The sequence below is a fragment of the Bombina bombina genome, chromosome 5 (genome assembly GCF_027579735.1).
Source record: "Bombina bombina isolate aBomBom1 chromosome 5, aBomBom1.pri, whole genome shotgun sequence".
In the NCBI taxonomy this organism is placed as follows: Eukaryota; Metazoa; Chordata; class Amphibia; order Anura; family Bombinatoridae; genus Bombina; species Bombina bombina.
In genome coordinates, this window is record NC_069503.1 from 863,402,722 (window position 1) to 863,426,666 (window position 23,945).

At 33.8% G+C, this 23,945-nt stretch overlaps 1 protein-coding gene across 1 annotated transcript in view; it reads right to left on the bottom strand.

Annotated features, from left to right (window-relative positions):
* The window catches only part of LOC128660905 (desmocollin-1), a 40,963-nt gene extending 24,028 nt beyond the window's left edge, over positions 1 to 16,935 (bottom strand). The window contains exons 1-8 of the mRNA XM_053714997.1: positions 16,582 to 16,935; positions 13,426 to 13,510; positions 7,493 to 7,695; positions 6,271 to 6,390; positions 5,915 to 6,070; positions 5,557 to 5,701; positions 504 to 670; positions 240 to 374 (exon numbers count right to left, since the gene is read on the bottom strand). Of these exons, the coding sequence (XP_053570972.1) occupies positions 240 to 374; positions 504 to 670; positions 5,557 to 5,701; positions 5,915 to 6,070; positions 6,271 to 6,390; positions 7,493 to 7,695; positions 13,426 to 13,510; positions 16,582 to 16,644 (1,074 nt within the window). The 5' untranslated portion in view covers positions 16,645 to 16,935. The remainder of the gene's footprint in view (positions 1 to 239; positions 375 to 503; positions 671 to 5,556; positions 5,702 to 5,914; positions 6,071 to 6,270; positions 6,391 to 7,492; positions 7,696 to 13,425; positions 13,511 to 16,581) is intronic.
* Between the last annotated feature and the right edge of the window lie 7,010 nt (positions 16,936 to 23,945).

The window sequence follows — 23,945 nt, forward strand, 5'->3', positions numbered from 1 at the left end:
CAATGGATAACAAGAGAATGAAGTAAATTTGATAAGAGAAGTAAAATTGAAAGTTGTTTAAAATTGTATGTTCTATCTGAATCATAAATTCATTTTTTTGGGTTTACTATCCCTTTAAATAAAAGGGGGGGGCGACACTACCAAACACAAAACAATTAAGACAAGTACAACCGATGAAAAGAAAATTTCTTAAAACAATAACAAATTGCTAGTTGCTGCAATAAAAGAAAATTACTTACAGATGATGCAAGAAAAAATGGTTGATGGTCATTTTTATCCAAAACAGTTATGGACACTGTTCCTGTTGAGGATAAACCATAGGGTTGTCCACCCATATCACGTACTTCAAGTAGAAGTAAATAAGTATCCAGTACCTAAAATATATATATATATGTATTTTTAAAAAAAAGTTGTTTTTCCAAATATGTAAACAAAATATATATATATATAGTTTTCTTTTAGTAATATAAAAAAAAACAACAAAAAAAAAACACAACACATACTTCTCTATCAAGTCTGTCTGATATTGTAGTGATAATGCCATAGTCAGGATGGATAGAAAACATTACAGGTGATGTAGGAAACTGACTAATGAGAGTATATCGTAGCTTTGTATGCAAGCTGTTCGGTTCATCACGATCTGTGGCATTGACTCTTCCGATAATTACACCTGTTTGAAACAAAATAATTTAGTGGTTCACTTTCTTTACAGTAGCAAGGCACAGTTCTACATGAATTATTCTACAGCAATGCAATTTTTTTTCTTAACTCTGCTAAATATTTACATGAACAAGTCTTGCAACACACTTATGGTACATTCAAGAACCTAATACATTAACAAGTTCTATTTAATGATGTTGAAAGTTTATGAATTAGTGTAATATTCACTGAAATATCACACAATCAGTACACATGAAGAGATTTAACACTGATGGAACCCACTGCAAAAATGATTAGATAAGTAAAGGCATTTACATAAATTAGGATTACAATAGAATCTAAGGTTCTATTAAATCCTCTAGCTGTGATATATTAAAGTGAATGTAAAGTTTGAGGAATGAGTGCCCGGTTTTTAATAATCCTATTAAAAACAGGGGCACTTTCATTCATCAAACTTTAAATTACACTGCTTTTGTTAAAATACTTACCTTTACTTTCTGCAAGCCGCTCCAGCGCTTCTCCAGTCCGTCGCAAGCCTCTTCTTACATCAGGAACGACGATTCCGGCATCCTCCAATCACGGCTTCCCCCCCAGGGGAAATCATTGCCCAAAGCAACGCCGTGATTGGTAGAAGGCCGGAATCGTCATTTCTGACGTCGGCAGAGGCCTGCGACGGGCGAAGGAAGCGCTGGAGCGGCTTGCAGAAAGAAAAAGGTAAGCATTTTAAAAAAAGCAGTGCAATTTAAATTTTGATGAATGAAAGTGCCCATGTTTTTAATAGGGTTATTAAAAACCGGGCACCGATTCATCAAATTCTACATTTATTTTAAGAGGTCGATTTATCAAAGGCTTCGCAAGCATTTCGAACCAATGCTCACAAGAGAACCTGCACGCTGTATTTAACAAGCAGCGGTCATCAGACCGCTGCTTGCCCAATCTTTTGCAACCTCTAAATTGGCGAAATTCAATCTCTGCGGTCTAGTCCGACCAGGGAGATTGACAGCTCCTGCCTGCACATGATTGGCTGTGCGCGGGCAGGAGGCAGGATTGCACGCAAACGCAAAATAGCGCTCATATGCAATGCTGAATTCCGCCAGGGGAATTCAGCCTGCCAGAAGCGAGCTGGGGCGGACATAGGTGCGTATGTGCACCCCTGTCCGCCTCAGTTTGATAAAATCGGCCTCTAAGCCAACTCAATTCCAGTAAATACCTTTTACTTCTGTCATGTTTCACTCATTAAAATAACAATACATATCTACATGGGATGTCATACTTAGTCCATAGTTTCTAATCTGATAACCTGAATATTAAAAATGTGTTCTGTTTTTATACTCACTATATCAGATCCATATGCCTGGATGACACAATATTTGCAGGATTCATTGCTCCATGGTATTAGATTGAACAGAATTTGAATTACTGTACAACCTGATCACATAAGTAACTTGTTGTTTAACTTCATCAACTTAACATGTCTGTACTAAAAACCTTAGACAGCACGGTTGCCTTGATCACAAAATACTCGATTCAAAGGATTTGCGGTTATGCTATTTACATACCCCTAGATTACGAGTTTGGCGTTAGCTTTTAAAAGCAGCGTTGGGACCTCTCTTAACGCCCGCTGGTATTACGAGTCTGACAGGTACAGGTGTACCTCTCACTTTTCTTCCGCGACTCGAGGCTACCGCAAATCCCCTTTCGTCAATTGCGTATCCTATCTTTTTAATGGGATTTGCCCAACGCTGGTATTACGAGTCTTGGAAGAAGTGAGCGGTAGACCCTCTCCTGTGCAGACTCCTACCGCATTTAAAAGTCAGTAGTTAAGAGTTTTATGGGCTAACGCCGGAACATAAAGCTCTTAACTAAAGTGCTACAAAGTACACTAACACCCATAAACTACCTATTAACCCCTAAACCGAGGCCCCCCCACATCGCAAACACTAAAATAAAAATTTTAACCCCTAATCTGCCAACCGGACATCGCCGCCACCTACATTATACCTATGAACCCCTAATCTGCTGCTCCTAACATCGCCGACACCTACATTATATTTATTAACCCCTAATCTGCCGCCCCCAGAGTCGCCGACACCTACCTACAATTATTAAACCCCCTAATCTGCCCCCCCAATGTCGCCGACACCTACCTACATTTATTAACCCCTAATCTTCCGACCCCAACGTCGCCGCTACTATAATAAATTTAATAACCCCTAAACCTAAGTCTAACCCTAAGTCTAACCCCCCCTAACTTAAATATAATTTAAACAAAATTAATTTTACATAATTAAATAAATTAATCCTATTTAAAACTAAATACTTACCTATAAAATAAACCCTAAGCTAGCTACAATATAACTAATAGTTACATTGTAGCTATCTTAGGGTTTATTTTTATTTTACAGGCAACTTTGTATTTATTTTAACTAGGTAGAATAGTTATTAACTATTTAATAACTACCTAGCTAAAATAAGTACAAAATTAACTGTAAAATAAATCCTAACCTAAGTTACAATTACACCTAACACTACACTATCATTAAACTAATTACCTAAACTACCTACAATCAATTACAATTAAATTAAACTAAATTACAGAAAAAAAAAAAACACTAAATTACAGAAAATAAAAAAAGAATTACAAGAATTTTAAACTAATTACACCTAATCTAATCCCCCTAATAAAATAAAAAAGGATTTTTCCTACCTTAATTCCGATTGGCTGATAGGATTCTATCAGCCAATCGGAATTCAACGGACGCCATCTTGGATGACGTCATTTAAAGGAACCTTCATTCTTCGTTAGGACTTCGTTTGAAGAGGATGCTCCGCGTCGGCTGGATTGAAGATGGACCCGCTCTGGAAGGATGAAGATAGAAGATGCCTCCTGGATGAAGCCTTCTGCCGTCTGGAGGACCTCTTCTGCCCCGAATGGATGAAGACTTCTGCCATATGAAGGACCACTTGTCCCCGGCTGCGTGAAGACGGCTCAAGGTAGGGTGATCTTCAGGGGATTGGGTGGGTTTTAGAGTAGGGGTGTGTGGATGGTGGGTTTTAATGTTGGGGGTATTGTATTTTTTTTTTTTTTTTACAGGTAAAAGAGCTGATTACTTTGGGGCAATGCCCCGCAAAAGGCCCTTTTAAGGGCTATTTGTAATTTAGTATATGGTAGGGAAATCTTATTATTTTGGGGGGCTTTTTTATTTTATTAGGGGGATTAGATTAGGTGTAATTAGTTTAAATTTCTTGTAATTTTTTTTTATTTTCTGTAATTTAGTGGGTTTTTTTTTCGTAATTTAGTTTATTTAATTTAATTGTAATTAATTGTAGTTAGTTTAGGTAATTAGATTAATGATAGTGTAGTGTTAGGTGTAATTGTAACTTAGGTTAGGATTTATTTTACAGGTAATTTTGTACTTATTTTAGCTAGGTAGTTATTAAATAGTTAATAACTATTTAATAACTATTGTACCTAGTTAAAATAAATACAAAGTTGCCTGTAAAATAAACCCTAAGCTAGCAACAATGTAACTATTAGTTATATTGTAGCTTTCTTATAGTTTATTTTATAGGTAAGTATTTAGTTTTAAGTAGGAATAATTTATTTAATTGTAGTTATTTTATTTAGATTTATTTAAATTATATTTAAATTAGGGGGGGTTAGGGTTAGGTTTAGGGGTTAAAAACGTTATTATAGTGGCGGCGACGTTGGTGGCGGCGGCAGATTAGGGGTTAATTAATTTAATATAGTTGCAGCGACGTTGGGGGGGCAGATTAGGGGTTGATAACTATATGGTAGGTGTCGGCGATGTTGGGGACAGCAGATTAGGGGTTAATAAGTGTAAGAATAGGGGTGTTTAGACTCGGGGTTCATGTTAGGGTGTTAGGTGTAGACATATTTTTTATTTTACCATAGGAAACAATGGGGCTGAGTTAGGAGCTGAACGCTGCTTTTTTGCAGGTCTTAGGTTTTTTTTCACCCAGCTCAGCCCCATTGTTTCCTATGGGGAAATCGTGCACAAGCACGTTTTAGCTGCTTACCGCTACCGTAAGCGACGCTGGTATTGAGGTGAGATCTGGAGCTAAATTCTGCTCTACGCTCACCTTTTTGCGGCTAACGCCAGGTTTAAAAAAACCTGTAATACCAGCGTTGTCTTAAGGGAGCGGTGGGAAAAAAAAGGAGCGTTAGGCCCGCAAGCCTTACAGACAAAAACTGGTAATCTAGCCGTATGTTATTGACAATATAATGTGGATAACTTCTGTAATGTGCTCGTAGTCACACCAATGTTCTCCACAGAAAATGTTATGAAGATGCCAGATAGGAGTAGTGTAATATTTTCTATCATAACATTTTTTACTGTCCAAAGCAACAATAAATTGCATAATTTAACAAATATATTTAATGGTAACATTTTTAGAAATAGAAAAAGTGAAAAAATTTTGTTGTAAATAAAGGGGCAATGATTTTGAGCAGAACATTGAAACAGGCTGAATGTTTTAAGATAAAATTTTAAAACACATTTAAAACGCTAGCCAAATACACACAATAATCACAATCGATTTATCTAAGCCAGTGTTTTTCAACCAGTGTGCCGTGAGAGATCCTCAGGTGTGCCACGGCAGACTGACAACAGTGTGACATATTTTTTAAACTTTGCTTGTTTTTTACTCCCAGTGCAGGGGTAGTTTGTAGGAGGCATGGCATAACAGCACAATACATACAGTATGTGTGTGTTTGTGTGTATGTGTATATATATATGCTGTATTAGGCTACAATGTGTGATTTTTAAAAAAATTTGGGATGGTAGTGTGCCACAGGATTTTTTAATGTAAAAAAGTGTGCTACGGCAAAAAAAAGGTTAAAAATCACTGATCTAAGCAACGTGCATGAAATACCTGCTTTGGTGTGTTCATATACTTCAACACAAAATGTTTCTTCTGTAAACTGTGGTGCATTATCATTGTCATCTTCAACTTTTATTTCAACGGGAAGGGGCAATTCTGGTGAATATCCATCCTTGGTAAATGCATTAGCCATTAGCTAAAAGTAAAAATAAAATAAATAAAAAAAAACAGGACAAAACCACATATAGCTACTTAATACATTGGGATTATTTTTACAAAAGTAAATTAAGACTTTATTGCTAATGATGCAGAAAAACAAACATAACTTTACTAATCTTAAAGGAAGTACTGTAACAATCATTAAATACAAGTAAAAGTGTTTCAAAAACATACACATAAAAGCACTTACACTAAAGGAAGAGTATGTTTCACGATCTACTCTTTGAGTTACAAATATGTTCCCTGAAGGTGGGTCTATATAAAATAAATTCATCGGTGGTTGGTCGACACCTTCTCCAGTAAGAGAGTATGTAATCGTGTAGTTCTCCTGTGTGTCTGACTGGATCTATGAAAATAAAAATATACATATATAAAGAAAATCTTTTACTTTTCTCCCCATACTCTTTCTGCACATGAGCTTTCATTATGACAAACTATGAGAGAGAGAAAAAAAACAATAATAATAATAATAATAATAATAATAATAATAATATATATATATCCCAGAATGGTATGACAAATCATTAGCAAATCTTTATACAATACCTGTTGAACAAAACATGGGAAGGGCCCTATGTAGTTTTCTAGGATGGAAAAAGGCAGAGGTCGCCATCTTCTTTTAATACGCTTCAGCACTAAATCTCTTGTGTGCCTTGTTTTACCAATCTGCATTAACCAACAATATTCAAGTTAAAAAAAGAACTGAACAATTCTAAAAGAACAAGTAATACAGAAAACCTTATCACACCACAAACTAGCTGAACATAGAGTTTTGTTCTGTTTTTTGTAATGATCCCTAACAAAACTGTTTTCAAAATATTAAGCTTGGAATATACGTAATTTCAAAACAACGATCCTGCATTATTATTTTATCAGAGAAGTATGTGCTGTTGTTGTTTAGAACTGCTCACTTTTAAAATAGTTTTGTGTGAAACAATAATAAAAACTACCATAGTTCAATTAAAGAGACAGACAAGTCAAAATGAAACTTTCATGATTCAGATAGGGCATGCAATTTTAAGCAGCTTTCAAATTAACTTTTATCATCAAATTGACTTTGTTCTCTTGGTATTCTTTGTTGAAGGCAAAAAATAGATGGGCTCATAGACTGATTTCAAAGCCCTTGAAGACCGCCTCTTATCTCAGTGCATTTTATTTGTTTTTCACAGCTAGACATTGCTTATTCGTGTGTGCTATATAGATAACATTGTGCTCCCTCCTGTGAGAGTTATGCGTGAGTCAGAACTTATTGGCTAAAATGCAAGTTTGTAAAAAGCAAATCTTGAAATTTGTCAGGAAAAAACCTACTGCAAATTTAATCTATTGCACTGTCTTTTTATTATGTACTTGATGATTATATTTAATGGTCCTTTAAACCAGTTATTACTAAATATTTTGAGCAACAATTATAAAAAATAGTCTAGTCACTTATATGCAGGATTCATATTTTCAGTAGAAATGGCAGTTTCCACAGGCAAAATAAACATTTTCAAAACATCAAAATAAAAGATAATAGTTTAATATGTTTCAGCAAGTAAAATGGATCATTGAGAACACATTAAAGGTGGCCAAATAATAGTACACTGTCCCTTTAAGTATTAAGCAAACAAAGGAAGTGTCCTAGTTGAAAAAATCTAGATCATATCAGTGTTAATTATAAACTATCAAATTATACCTCAGCAGATTTTTAAAGATTTCTAGCATTATTGCATATAAAATGTGAAAGTAGACCGCAGAACCGAACAAAAAAAACAAATAAATAAATTACCTTCTTTTTGGTAACCAACTTCACTGGAATCTTGTGCTCGTTCATGGTATGTAGATCCATGAGTACAATTGCAAAAGACTTTTTTGAAGAAGACATTGAAAGAGTTTTTCCTGCGTAAACTGATCCATCATCCAAAACAACAAAATCTTCATTGTTTGATCGAGCGAGAAGGTTATCCGAGTTGACACAATGTTTCAGGTTAACTATATAAAAAAAAAAAAAAAAGACACCATTAAACGCAATGTTCAATGTGTATTGTACATATGCCCGACAAAAACATATAGACAATTCAAAAATGATTTAAACAAGATCCTGTCATAAAATCTCTAGTAACTCCATTGGAATCTGTTGGCGTATTATAAATTAAAGGGCCATTATAGTGTTAAAATGAAATGCTTGTATCCATTACAGCATGTTAAAGGGACACTCAATCAAAATTAAACTTTCATTATTCAGATAGAGCAAGCAATTTTAAACAACTTTCAAAACTTACTTCCATTAACAAAATGTGTACAGTCTTTTTATATTTAAACTTTTTGAGTCACCAGCTCCTACTGAGCATGTGCAAGAATAAGCGTGTATGCATTTGTGAATGGCTGATTGCTGTCACATGGTACGTGTATGCATCTGTGATTGGCTGATGGCTGTCACATGGTACAAGGGGAGTGGAAAAAGACATAACTTTTAAAATTGTCAGAAAAAAAAAACAACTACTCATTTGAAGTTCAGACTAAGTGCTATTGCATTGTCTTGTTATCTTGCATTTGTTGATTATGCAAATCTACTGTGTTGACTGGTCCTTTAATACTAGCAGCGATGTAATGCTGTGTGTTTAACCTGCATAAAAGGTTTTTTGCATATAGTTAAAGTCGTACTGCTCACTGGATCAGTGGTAGTTTCTTCTCGGGTCCATCAGTCTTCTGAGGGTGTTAAGCTGGACTTTAAACTATGTCATTAACCCCTTTGTGGAGGTTAAACAGCATAACAGCATTGCAATTGTTAAAATTATAAGCCCATACTTATAGAATCTTAGCTTTCAAACTATTTCTGTATAATGCTTCTAAAATGGTGCGGATCTATATTATGCCATTTTGATCACTTCTCTTGGCAACCGGAAAAGGCAAATGGAAATGCAAAGATTTTGCTTTTGATATCTTGCTATATCCCACCACTATAAATATTTCACATAGGGCAATAACAGTAAAGTCAACATTAAGGTATCAAGATTCAGATAGAGCATGCAATTTTAAACAACTTGAATATTCTTCTATTATTGGTTTTCTACACTTTTTTGTAATCCTTTATTGAAAAGCATTTCTGAGTTGGCTCAAGAACAGCAATACATTACTGGGAGCTAGCTGCTGATTGGTGACTGGCGGTAATAAGGGGGCGATGAACACATAATTATGATTTCTCTAGATATCCTTTGTTGAAAGCATTATATGACACCAGTGTTTGCAACAATGTTCTACATACAGTTCTCAAGGCAGGCACAAACTCCTGAACCTATCTAGATATGCTCTAATGGAAAGGAGTCACATTTCAAAAATGTATTTTGGATTCCAACATCCCTTTAAATACTAAATAGGATACGTTAACTGCTTACACAAAGTAAAGGACAAAATGTATATCCCAAAACTATATACTCATATGCAGTTATATGCGGATGCAGAATATTATGCAATGGTGACCATCCAGCTGAATGATCAATAAGACTAAAAAAAACAGTAGATTAAAAATGAATAAATAACAGGATTATAAACTCATCTCCTTGTCCTGCAATCATCTTGTGTAAACTTGCACTCTACATTTCCCATTCCAATTATTAAAGGGACACTAAAGTCAAAGGTACATTTTCAGGATTCAGGTAGAACATGCAAACTCAACAACTTACCATTATATTTTAGTTATCAAATTGTGCACAGTATTTATATGCACACTTCCTGAGGCAACAGCTCCTACTGAGTATGTGCAAAAGTATATGAGGCAGGAAAAGGGAAGGACATTTTGAAATTTGTCATAAAAAAAAATACTAATAAATACAGCTCATTTTAAATTCAAAGTAATTGCTATTGTTTTTGTATTGTGTATTTTATGATCATGCAACTGTACTTTATTTAATGGTCCTTTTAATGTGTATCCAGATAAAACAACTATATCTAAACTAACAAACGAAAAAGGAAAGGAACCAAAGTTAAAGCTCAGAAATACAAATCTTTAACAAGATATTAAGATAAATACAGAAAGATCCATCAAAAAGTAAAACATACTACAGGAATCACATTAGCAGAACCTCACTATATGCCATTAGTAGCCCATCTCCAAACACCAATTCAGATTTTATAATATATAATCACCTACATACAAGTATGTTTTATCTCGATTACTACAGAATTGGACTTTTAGCCTCCTAGGGAGCATCAGGCAAGCACTTAGAAAAAAAACAAAAGAAAAAATCTAGGTGGCAGATATTTATTTTTTCAGACTTCAATAGCATACATACATATGCATGCACTGAAACTGTCATTGTTCTAGTGAGCAACTATTTTAAAGGAAAAAAAATAAGAGCTAATAAGCAATTTCCTTTACAGTATACATTTAATACACTGTAGCTGGTATAATGAGTGATTAGTAACACCTCAAGTGGAAAACAAAAAAATGACATTAGTGTACCTTAAGGATTGAACAATTACACAATCAGGTGTGGGTGTGTGCGTTTGTGGGTGGGTTACTCAGCTCAGGAGCATTCATTTTGCACTAACTTAAATCTACTTTAGGGCATGAAAGGACTGGCAAACTCTCAAAGGGACATTAATCATTTCATAAGCACCGTACTGAGTTTATTTCCATCTCTCACTAGTCATGGGTGCAGTCATGTTGAAATCGAGCTTTTGTTGCACCCCAGTGATGAGCCTTCAGATGCCTGCAGTGAAACTTAGGTTCCAACATAGCAGCGCCCATAATTAGGGGAGGTGCATGAAATGAATTTAGTGTTTAATGCCCTTTTTATTTGTTTATTCTTTCTTTATTCCAGGCATATACGATAAAATTAATTGGTCAGTGGGATAAGGACTGTTGGCTGTTACCTTGAATGGATATTAAAACACTAAATACATTTTTATGCACCTCCCTCTAACTGCGGGTGCCCATTTTAGAACTTAGGTTTCACTGCAGGTATCTGAAGGCAGCAGTGAAATACAGTGAAAGCTAGATTTCAACATACAGCCACAAAAAGGAAAAAAGAGGCGAGTCGGGGCCACAGGTTAAGAAGTTAAGAATTAGCTTTTATTGACACACGTATAGTTAAAAATAGTAATCAGTTAAAACCATAAAGAGCTAAGACCGCTGCTGTCCTAGCACTTTATGGTTTTAACTGATTACTATTTTTAACTATACGTGTGGCAATAAAAGCTAAATCTTAACTTCTTAACCTGTGGCCCCGACTCGCCTCTTTTTTCCCTTTTTGTGGCTGTATGCAATTTTGCAGACTTACAGAGATCTGCTGGCGGTTTGCGGGGGAGCGCCAATTGCGGCTGCAGTATCGGTAAGCTGGCTTCATTGGTCACACCTGGCTGTGACGAAGGAAACAAGGGGAGGAGAGTTTCAGAAGAGGAAACAACCGAGACCGGGAGGTTTGCTTTCGTTATGGATTACTGCAATGACCGGATTGAATAAGGTACTGTTTTCCTGACTTGAACACTGTCTTTGCTAAGTTGCCCCCTAAGCTGATCGGCTTGTGTGAAATTAAGGCAAGCACTGTTGGAGCGCTGTAATAGGATTTTTCTATTTGTTTTCTAATGACTTAGATTTCAACATGGCAGCAACTATGACTAAAGGGAAGCATGGAATAACCTCCATATTATGCCTAAAAAATGTATTTGGGGCAAGTTTACAAGTGAAGCGCTAATTAACGCTATTACCACTCGACTGTTAACTGCGCTAGAAGTTCGGCTTTTTGTGCTTGTCAGGTTGCTCTCATATTACGAGTTGTTTTTGCTCTTGTGCTAACCCGACCAGCGCAAAAAGCTAAAGTTAGAATTTTTGTGTGCGCATGTTCACATATTCCCCCATAGAAGTCAATGGAGAAGATAAAAAGTGGAGGAAAAAAAAGAAAAATAACACCCCACTCTCACGCAAACTCAATCACATATTCCCATGTGCGCTAACCGATCATGAAAATATGAATATTTCACATTCCAATGTTCTTCACATAGAGAAATATGTTTTATTTATTCAGAAAAACATATTTCTACATATATCTGATGGTATTTTGGAGAATATATATATATATATATATATATATATATATATATACACACACACACACACACATACACATATAACATATTCTGCTATGTGCAGAACATTGGAATGTGAAATATTTACAGTAGATACATAGTTAAAACTTATTAAAAATGAATATTGCATAAATATACTTTAACATGTTTTTATCTACGTAACAGCAACAGTCAACCCCCTAATGTTTCTGCTAAATGTTTCCACCAAGTTTCAAGTGTTACATGCACACAGGAAATGTCAACTCTAGGAATTGTACTTCCCAGTAGTTTGATGGTGCAAGATTATCTATGAATATGGGGATCAATTGCAGGTGTTGCAAGTTATGTAAATAGATGTAGGCAAATGAACAAGAATTGTACAAAAAAAAAAAAAAACAATCAAGGTGAGAAGGTTCACTTAAAAAAAAATCCTTGTACACGAAAAGTGACACCTTTTGCTGAAAAGAATTATCAAATCACTTTAATCGCCATTTCAGGACTAAATAAAAAACAAATAAAAAAACAAACAAACACTGATTTGTACTTGAATTTATTTGGATATATTAAAATGAACTGACTTCATTTTGAAGTTGATCTATTCTTAGAGCTTGAACCTACATAATCTTATTCCACCAAGGAAAGCTACAGTTTGGAAAAAACAGACCCAAACATCCATGACTAAAAGCTGGACTGGAGTCTACAAGAAGTTGTGAGATTGTTTCATCACTACAGGGTAAAAGGAATTCTTGCATAAACTCAAGTTAAAACAGTTTCTCATGTATATGTGCTTTACAAATACGTCCTCAAATAGCAGCCAGGCGATTTGATATTAGCACATTACATCTTTTTGATGATTAGAATAACCCCTGTACTCATTTATAATGACCATGAGCTCACAAAAAAACAAAACAAAAACAAAAACTCTTAGCCACCTGAATGGGTAGCTTTTAAAAATAAGTTTGCCTGTAAAAATTGTGAAGTAAAACTGATTACTTTATTATAACTCTGTTCTAATGATCAGACATGATGACCAAAAGTTAAAAGGTCTGTGCCAATTTTTTGATATCCTTCTTTAGTACAAGGGTTCTAATGCATATTCAAGAAAAATGCATGAATGAATAAATATGAAATTTAAAACGCAGATAAAAAAATTTTAATCAAGCTTAAAAGGGACACTAAACCCATTTTTTTCTTTCATGATTCATAAAGATTATACAATTTTAAACAAAATTGCAATTTACTTATATTAAATAGTTTGCTTCATTTTTCAGATATCCTTTGTTAAAGAAATAGCAATGCACATGGGTGAGCCAATCACATGAGGCATCTATGTGCAGCCACCAATCAGCAGCTACTGAGCCTATCAAGATATGCTTTTCAGCAAAAAATATCAAGATAATGAAGCAAATTATAAAATAGAAGTAAATTAGAAAGTTGTTTAAAATTGCTTACTCTTTCAAAATCATGAAAGAAAAAATGTGGGTTTCATGTCTCTTTAACTAAAAAGAAGAGTTGATCAAATGTAAACAAACTCACAGAATTTGCATGCTTGTCTACAACAACAAAAAATGTATACAGTACATTGTTCATTTGCTGATAAACACACATACATACACTTATGACACAAAATATTGAGTATAATAACATGATACTCACCATTGCCGATTAATGCGCCAGAATATAATTTGGAAGGCACAATTAATTTAACTTTCTGGCAAGATTCTCCAAACACATTCGAAGACTAAAACAACAACAAAAAATTAAGTTACTAAAAACACTGATACAGATAGTTTTCATTTATACTGCAGTAAAATGACAAAAAGATTAATAAAATATAAATCAGTTAAATTTTACGGAAAAAAATAAATAGATACACAATAGTGAAGACTAAGAAGACATAACCATCAGGATCACCAAAGAGGAAATAAATTGAGGATTTCTGTAGAATAGTAATGGATATAGTAGAAATCATTTACGCATATGCATACTGTGTAAAAGAGGCACCAGGACGCTTGGCTGGAAACACAAAAATTACATGTATGTATATTAAAAAATGTTTTTTTTATTAATATATATATATATATATATATATATATACACACACACATACATTATATATATATATATATATATATATATATATATATATATACACACACACATACACATACTTAAATATAAATATAAATATATATATATATATATATATATATATATATATATACACACACACACACACAGTATATATAGTTTTGTAGAAATCATACTACAATCCATATAGGTCTACAAATTCCTAAATTTGGTGCGGGTGGGTCATTAAAGGGAACAAAATGTCCTTTGCCAAATCTGTTGTGCAATACAACCCATTGGCACCAGTCCACAGTACAGTAAATTTGGTTGATCAAAACACTTTGTGAACCTCAAACAAGACCTAGTCCAATGACTATAGGTCACATATTCCACAGTAATGTACTCAGGCAACCTTCCAAAAAATAAATCCTAAATTCAGTATTTCAATGGATGGCAAACTCTAAAAACTTTTATTTTTTTAATTAAAGCTTATTTTGATTTTGGAGTTATGGGGAAAACACATGTTTAATATTGTTCCCTAAATACTGACTGCTCAGTGAACAATATTATTTATTTCTAAAGGATGAATCACAGGTTAACATGAACAGGTATTTTAAGTTTGATGTTAGAATTGCCTATTATTGATATCTGAACAAATATATATATTAATTTTATAGGACATTGGTTACTACTGTCATTTTTGTTACGATCTTCATAAACTAGTTGTTTGAAGCAAAATGCTTCACATTAGGTAAATCCCCCTTACTTTAGTTTCACACTTTTTTTACTTGGTTTTACAATAATGCTGCTTTGGTAGTAAAAAGCTACATTTATGTCCCGTACTGATAATTTTGTGTTTATTTTAAAACTGGGTGCTTTAACTTTTCTTTTTTCTCTTTTAAACAGCAAGAGAAACACTTTGTGCAGATGCCAGGTATACAGAATTTGAGCCAAGGCAGCCACTGGTTTCTGCACATGCACCATGAATTTGTTTACTTGTGAATCAAGCTTGTGCATAAAAGCAAAACATACCACTCAGTGGCCAAGTACACTTTGAGACTAGCACCTGCGGGTATTCAAGAGGCGACAATTTTAATATTTATATTTTAAAGTTTTATAATGTTATTACAAGATGTTTTGCAATAAATCAAAGTGTATCTCTCTTTAAACTTGCTTTGTAATGATTAAACAGTTATATGCAATAGCAGGGCAATGATAAAATGCTTTGTACGACCATTTGATAGTCAAAAGTAAAATTCTAAGAGTCATGGGTTTCCCTAGCTTGTGGGAATTGCCAAGGCCTGAAATAAATAAATGTAGCCTTTCATTGTATGTAGAAGTAGATATGCTGGTTATGCCATCCTCTCTGCACTTTCAAAAATCAGTCTCTGTTGATAACCTTTAACTTTCACACTATGATTAAATTTAAAACTGTCAGTGGTGCATCAAGCATCAGAAATAATGTAAATCTTGCAAGCTTATGTTTTATTCTAGTCTCACTTTATTATTGGACTACCTACATTATATAATACAGTTGTACAAAACCATATTCGAGATGTAAGGTAATCAACATTGTTTGTAATATAATTATATTATGATGAATTATAATGCAAATTAGATTAAAACATTCATAATTCACTGTTGAAACTAAATATTAAACAACATTTAAATGGAAAACCTTATCAACATAATAAATATCATGAAGTAGTGACCAAAACACTAGTACATAATTTCATAAAATCAAGCAAAAAATAATTTAATGTAACATATTAAAAAAAAATAGAATTCAGCATAATAAATAAAAATAAGTCAATTTGATTATATTTTTTCCTGTTTTCTTAAATCTTTTTTTTTTTTTTTTTTAAATGTTCATGGGGAAAATATGTAGTGGATGTATTGGTGACATGAAATACAATTGATAAACAAATGATTTTCCACTTTTAAATACAATGTATTATTGCTTTTATTTATTTTTTAAATGCTAAATATAGTTTATAATTAAAATAGCAATATATTTCTGGCTCTTTTTCAAGTCTCTTTTTAAAAAAAAAAAAATAATAATAATAATAATATATATATATATATATATATATACACACACACACAAATTTCCATCATCTGAAAATATGGGTTTAAATGGATTTAAAAAATAATAATTCATTAAGGTTTATTGAAATTTTGTTTTGCCAGAATCAAAAATTAAAATAGATCTGCAATAATAGAATGCCTATTCTGTATGGAATGGAGATATATATCAGTGTTCTGTATGGAATGGAGATATATATCAGTGTTCTGTATGGAATGGAGATATATATCAGTGTTCTGTATGGAATGGGGAGAGATATCGGATATCAGCTTAGAACAAAGCCTTGAAGTTTTCTGATTCGCCACCAGGCTGCATCCTAGGACTTTATCACACAACTTTATACTCGGCCTTTGTCACAGCTCTGAGACAGTTTGACACATACATATTTTTCTCTCTCTCAATGTTTCTAAATAAGAGTTTATAAAATGATAACTATCAATCAAAACTGGATTTAAGAATAACTTTAAAACAGAGACTGAAAATCGAATAAATTACTGGGCAAAGTGGAAGTATTCAGGGTGTAGATATTTTAAACAAAGTTATAAAATAAATTAAAAGATGCAGTGTGCTCTTTTCAACAGTATATTATTTGTATACATTTAATTCGGTAGCATTTTTCTGGGAAGTAAGAACTATCACAGAGGGTTATAACGTACCAGGAACAGCAACAGGATGGAACAAAAAATGAGGGATCCCATAGATAACGAAGCTTTCCCCATGTTGCGATCCGGAGAAATACAGCAGCAAATGCAGATCGTAATGTAAATACAAGAAATCGGACTTCCTCAAGGCACTTGTCTTTCAGATGTATCAGTACAGACCACAACTACTTGCCCGTCCGCCCCTACTCCAGACTGATGCCAATGTAGCCCTTGCTACCTTATTGTAGCTATTTCCTTTAGGGCTGATTGCTGCTGCCCGTAACCACTTCCACACCAGTGCTCGGTACAGCTCCTGCTTCAGCAGCAGTACAAACTCCTCTTCCTTTTTCTTCCCCGATTACATTCTACACCTGTCCCCTCCCATGTAGAAGCCAGGAAGGTGTAACCTTAATCAGGGTGGGGCTAAGTTTCATGAATACACTTTTATATTATTTCTATTTCCTCTTTCTCCCTCCTCTTTTCACCTCTACCATACATCAGAACAGTCTGACTCCTAGGTAGGGAGCTCCGTCCCTTCAGGCAGCTTACTCACAACTGTAAACGTCAGTGAGGGCCAAGTTCAAATCCTGACGAGTCCTGTACCAGTGTAACCTGAGATCTTTGATTAGCTTTGAATGTGTTACATTTTCCCTTATTTTGTCAATGCAGATAAAGGGCCTAAAAGTGCATTTTTTTTTAGATGAATGCTCTATCCACAACACAGCTTGAAAGGAGGGGGTTTGGGAAACTTTTTAACAGTGTAACTACAAGATGAACTTTGGGGGCTGGGTGTCTAGCTGCATTCCATTCTCCCCTACACAGACTTCTGCTCATGTATTTATCGTTTTAAGATAAATCTGCATTTGTGAATTTGGTTAGAAATCTTTAGTACAGTATTTAGTCAAGAAATTCCCCACCAAGTTATATTAATGAGCAAATAAACCCATTTGTTTTAAAAAAATGCCACATACACTGAACATTGGTAAAAGATGTTATACAAAGAAACATACATAAACACATATCACTTCTTTAGTCATAAAACAAAATTAGAGAACCTCATTTTGTACTGTGACATAAAACAATAAAAAAAATGCTCATTTAACTTAATATTTGTTCACAGCAATGCACAGCTTCAGTACACCACAACTATAAAATATTATAATTAAATATTTTTCAACTCACTTCAGATAAGGGATGCCCAACCACTTCATATCATAGGCTACATTGGATGATTTTTTTTAACATTTGATACATTCTTTTAATCAGAGAAATAGTGTATATACTCATGTATAAATAAACTATGTATGTTACATTTATGTATATACTCATGTATAAATAAACTATGTATGTTACATTTATGTATATACTCATGTATAAATAAACTTAATATGAAGCTATGTATGTTACATTTATGTATATACTTCTGTATAAATAAACTTAATATGAAGCTATGTATGTTACATTTATGTATATACTCATGTATAAATAAACTGAATATGAAGCTATGTATGTTACATTTATGTATATACTCATGTATAAATAAACTTAATATGAAGCTATGTATGTTACATTTATGTATATACTCATGTATAAATAAACTGAATATGATGCTATGTATGTTACATTTATGTATATACTCATGTATAAATAAACTTAATATGAAGCTATGTATGTTACATTTATGTATATACTCATGTATAATTAAACTTAATATGAAGCTATGTATGTTACATTTATGTATATACTCATGTATAAATAAACTTAATATGAAGCTATGTATGTTACATTTATGTATATACTCATGTATAAATAAACTTAATATGAAGCTATGTATGTTACATTTATGTATATACTCACCATGTATAAATAAATTTAATACGAAGCTATGTATGTTACATTTATGTATATACTCATGTATAAATAAACTTAATATGAAGCTATGTATGTTACATTTATGTATATACTGATGAATAAAAACATTTAATACAAAGCTATGCATGTTACATTTATGTATATACTCATGTATAAATAAACTTAATATGAAGCTATGTTTGTTACATTTATGTATATACTCATGTATAAATAAACTTAATATGAAGCTATGTATGTTACATTTATGTATATACTCATGTGTAAATAAACTTAATATGAAGCTATGTATGTTACATTTATGTATATACTCATGTATAAATAAACTTAATATAAAGCTATGTATGTTACATTTATGTATATACTCATGTATAAATAAACTTAATTTGAAGCTATGTATGTTACATTTATGTATATACTCATGTATAAATAAACTTAATTTGAAGCTATGTATGTTACATTTATGTATATACTCATGTATAAATAAACTTAATATAAAGCTATGTATGTTAGATTTATGTATATACTCATGTATAAATAAACTTAATATAAAGCTATGTATGTTAGATTTATGTATATACTCATGTGTAAATAAACTTAATATGAAGCTATGTATGTTACATTTATGTATATACTCATGTATAAATAAACTTAATATGAAGCTATGTATGTTACATTTATGTATATACTCATGTATAAATAAACTTAATATGAAGCTATGTATGTTACATTTATGTATATACTCATGTATAAATAAACTTAATATGAAGCTATGTATGTTACATTTATGTATATACTCATGTATAAATAAACTTAATATGAAGCTATGTATGTTACATTTATGTATATACTCGTGTGTAAATAAACTTAATATGAAGCTATGTATGTTACATTTATGTATATACTCATGTATAAATAAACTTAATATAAAGATATGTATGTTACATTCATGTATATACTCATGTATATATAAACTTAATATGAAGCTATGTATGTTACATTTATGTATATACTCATGTATAAATAAACTTAATATGAAGCTATGTATGTTACATTTATGTATATACTCATGTATAAATAAACTGAATATGAAGCTATGTATGTTAGATTTGTGTATATACTCATGTATAAATAAACTTAATATGAAGCTATGTATGTTAGATTTATGTATATACTCATGTATAAATAAACTGAATATGAAGCTATGTATGTTAGATTTATGTATATACTCATGTATAAATAAACTTAATATGAAGCTATGTATGTTACATTTATGTATATACTCATGTATAAATAAACTTAAAGGACCAATCAATACAGTAGATTTGCATAAGCAACAAATGCATGATAAGAAGACAATGCAATAGCACTTCAAATTAGTAGTAGATTTTTGTTAATTAAATTGCAAAGTTATGTCTATTTCCACTCCCTCTGTACCATGTTACAGCCATCAGCCAATCACAAGTGCATATACGTATATTCTGTGAATTCTTGCACATGCTCAGTAGGAGCTGGTGACTCAAAAAGTGTAAATATAAAAAGACTGCACATTTTTGTTAATGTAAGTAAATTGGAAAGTTGTTTAAAATTGCATGCACTGTCTGAATCATGAAGTTTAATTTTGACTTGAGTGTCCCTTTAATATGAAGCTATGTATGTTACATTGTCTTAAAGGAACACAGGTAAGAGAGAGGGAAAGTCAATGTTAGTCAGCAATCAGTAATCAGATAAAAAAAAACAACAAAGAGCCACATTGTGGCCCCTAAGTATTAGGTTGCAAAACCCTGGTTAAAACATTTACTAGTGACTTATTACTAAATAATATTTTAATTTTGAATTTAGCATCCTATTCTGATGTGGAACAAAATAAATATTTTGGCTGAAATGATTGTTCGGATCCAATGATAATTGTATATAGCTAAGGACATGCTTTTTAACTGGAGTTATACAACTAATAGTTTATGATTAATTACAAATATATATAAATATGATACTTTATGCAAAACATTTTATCAATGATTCTCATTGTTTCACTAGGATATGGTTAGCAGAACATCTGAAAGTATCAGAATTACAGCCAGCTCTGTTTTCATATCTGTCAGTATCATTTCCGTACTGTAGTTTTAACAAGCTCAGCGTTAATGATTTAACTGAAGTACAGAGTCTATACACAAAGCTACTGGAGGAAAGATAGGGTGGGAAATGCTGCTCCTTATTTTTTTCTTTTCATTTGACAAGCTGCATATTGTGATTGCGTCTGAGGGTGTGAGTACAGCTCAGCCTGGCAGAGTTAATCAAACACAAACAATGAGGGTGTGAATAAAACACTGCGTTTCCTACAAACAAACCTGTTAAACAAGGCCTTCTCTCATACGCAGCTATGCTAGAAGGTAAATAAAATGACATACATCCGAAACTCAGCCTTCTCCACGCTTACAGGATCTGAAGGAGAATGGATAATATAAGATTCTTCATGTCTTTTTATGAACACTTTTTTTTTTTCATGGCAAATATGCAACACTTTATTGTTTACATCTGTCACTGTGTTCATTTGAATCTTAGTGGAATAAAAATAACAATTCTTTTTTTCTTTTTTAAATCAAGTAATTTATCTACAAAAGTACCATAGACTTAAATGGTTAATTTGGCAGGAAAAGTCTTGATAAACTTTTCTAATAGATGAGAATATATCCTTATAATATTCTAATTTTACATTTTTTTTATTTTATCATACCTAATGCATAATTAGTATTTAAGTATTTAAGTACTATTCTGCCCTTAATCTCCACAAGCAACACTACTTTTCTACTCTTATCTCTAATCATTCTTCAAACCCAAAATGTCTGTTCTCCACTTTCAATACTCTCCTCCGCTCTCCCCCACTTCCTAATACAACTTCTCTGTCAGCTCAAGACTTTGCCAGTCACTTCATTAACAATATCGACTCCATCAGACATGAAATCAGCTCTCAACATAATTCCATTCTCTTCCCCCCTCAAATGCTCTCACTCAACCACAACCCTCATAATCTGAAACTTAGTTCATTCTCCCCTGTTACTGAGGAAGAAGTTTCGGCACTTATACTGCGCTCTCACCTCACTACCTGTCCCCTTGACCCTATCCCCTCACAGCTACTCCCCTCCCTCTCTGCTACCCTTACCCCTATACTAACACACATTTTCAACCTCTCCCTCAGCACTGGTACATTTCCCTCATTGATGAAACATGCACTGGTCACACCTATCCTCAAAAAACCTTCCCTTGATCCTACCTCCCCATCCAACTACCGCCCTATTTCCCTCCTCCCTCTTGCTTCAAAGATTTTCAAAAAACTAGTATATGCACGCCTATCCCATTTCCTTACGTTAAACTCCCTTCTTGAACCGCTGCAATCTGGATTTTGTCCCTATCACTCCACAGAGACAGCTATTGTTAAGGTCCCCAACGACCTACTTACAGCAAAATCAAAGGGCCACTTCTCTCTGCTTATCCTCCTTGATCTGTCCGCAGCCTTTGACACTGTCGACCACCCTCTTTTGCTCCAAACCCTCCAATCCTTCGGCATCTGTGACACAGCCCTTTCGTGGCTCTCTTCCTACCTATCAAACCGTACCTTCAGTGTAGCCTTCTCTGGGGCCTCCTCTGCCCCGTCACCACTCTCTGTCGGAGTACCGCAAGGTTCTGTCCTCTGTCCCCTTCTCTTCTCAATCTATACGTCATCACTAGGCTCCCTAATTAAGTCCCATGGTTTCCAATATCATTTGTATGCCGATGACACCCAAATCTACTTCTCTGCACCAGACCTATCTCCTTCCTTGCTAACCCGTGTCACTAACTGTCTTTCTCACATCTCTTCCTGGATGTCCTCCCACTACCTCAAGCTAAATCTCTCCAAAACTGAGCTCCTCATTTTCCCCCCTTCTTCCAAAATCTCCACCCCCAATATCTCTATAACTGTCGACAACTCCATAATTACCCCTACCCCGCATGCCCGATGTCTCGGGGTCACATTTGACTCAGATCTTTCCTTCACTCCTCACATTCAGTCCTTGGCTAAAGCCTGCCACTTCCACCTTAAAAACATCTCCAAAATTTGACACTTGCTTACACAAGACACAACTAAGATTTTAATCCACTCTCTCATTCTTTGCCGCCTTGATTACTGCAACTCTGTCCTCTCTGGTCTCCCCACCTCCCCCCTAGCTCCCTTACAATCCATAATGAATGCCTCTGCCAGACTCATCTTCCTTACACGTCGCTCTTCATCTGCTGCTCCTCTCTGCCAATCCATTCACTGGCTTCCTCTTGCCTCTAGGATCAAACACAAAATACTCACTCTGACATACAAAGCCCTCAACTGCACTGCTCCCCCCTATATCTCAGACCTTGTCTCCAGATACTCTCCCTCCCGTCCCCTTCACTCTGCTCATGACCTCCTACTCTCCTCCTCTCTGGTTACCTCATCGCACTCCCGTTTACAGGACTTCTCCAGACTGGCTCCCATCTTGTGGCACTCTTTGCCTCGCCCCACAAGACTCTCCCCTAGTTTTGAAAGCTTCAAGCACTCCCTAAAGACTCTACTGTTCAAGGATGTATACAACCTATGCTAACCTTACTTTATACCAGTTCCACTCATCCATTGCTATCCCCTGAACCCCCTTAGCATGTAAGCCTAAGAGTCCAGCTGTTTGTAGATCAACTTCTTAAGAGTGGATTACAACAGTGCAACTCTTGGCAGGGCCCTCTACCCATTTGATCCCTTTAATTGTTTTGTTGTACTCCCCTTTGTTTATAGCGCTGCGGAATCTGTTGGCGCTCACCAATAACTGATAATAATAATAAAAGTTATTTGAGCACTAAACCTAAATGTAAAGTTTTCATTACATATTTATTTACACAAAATAAACAAACATTCAGTATTTAATTGACAGGTTTTACCTATAAAATTGTGTGGGGGGGTTCACTTCCCCCAGAAAAACTTCAGTGGAAACCGCAGGCTTCAGCTAACTCAATTTACTACATAGTGATATCTTGACCCTTAGCAAAGAAGAAAAAATGTATACTCAAGAAACTGTTCAAGACTTGTGCCACTGGAAAGCAAAACAAAGCACATGTTGCTGAAAAATGAACCATTAAATATGTTTAAAACATTTTTTTTGTATCTAACGTTTTGCTTTATTGCTAATAAATACTATTACATACATATTTGTTACATATATTAACAAATATCATTGTTTAAATAATGCAGCAATATCTAGCAGATCTTTATAATAATGCAGGGATTGATAACAGATGATTGTTGGGTAATGCATACATGTATCAGTCAGCAACCATAACTATAGGGTTTGATAAAAATAACAACTGTCTGTGAGAGATATTTTACAGGAAATAGGGTTATGTCACATGAAATGGCTGCTGTTTATTTACTTTGATTATCTATTTTTTTAAACTGTTTAACCATTAGCAATTCTTTATCAAATAAAAATTGGCTTCATGCTTTACATGACTTC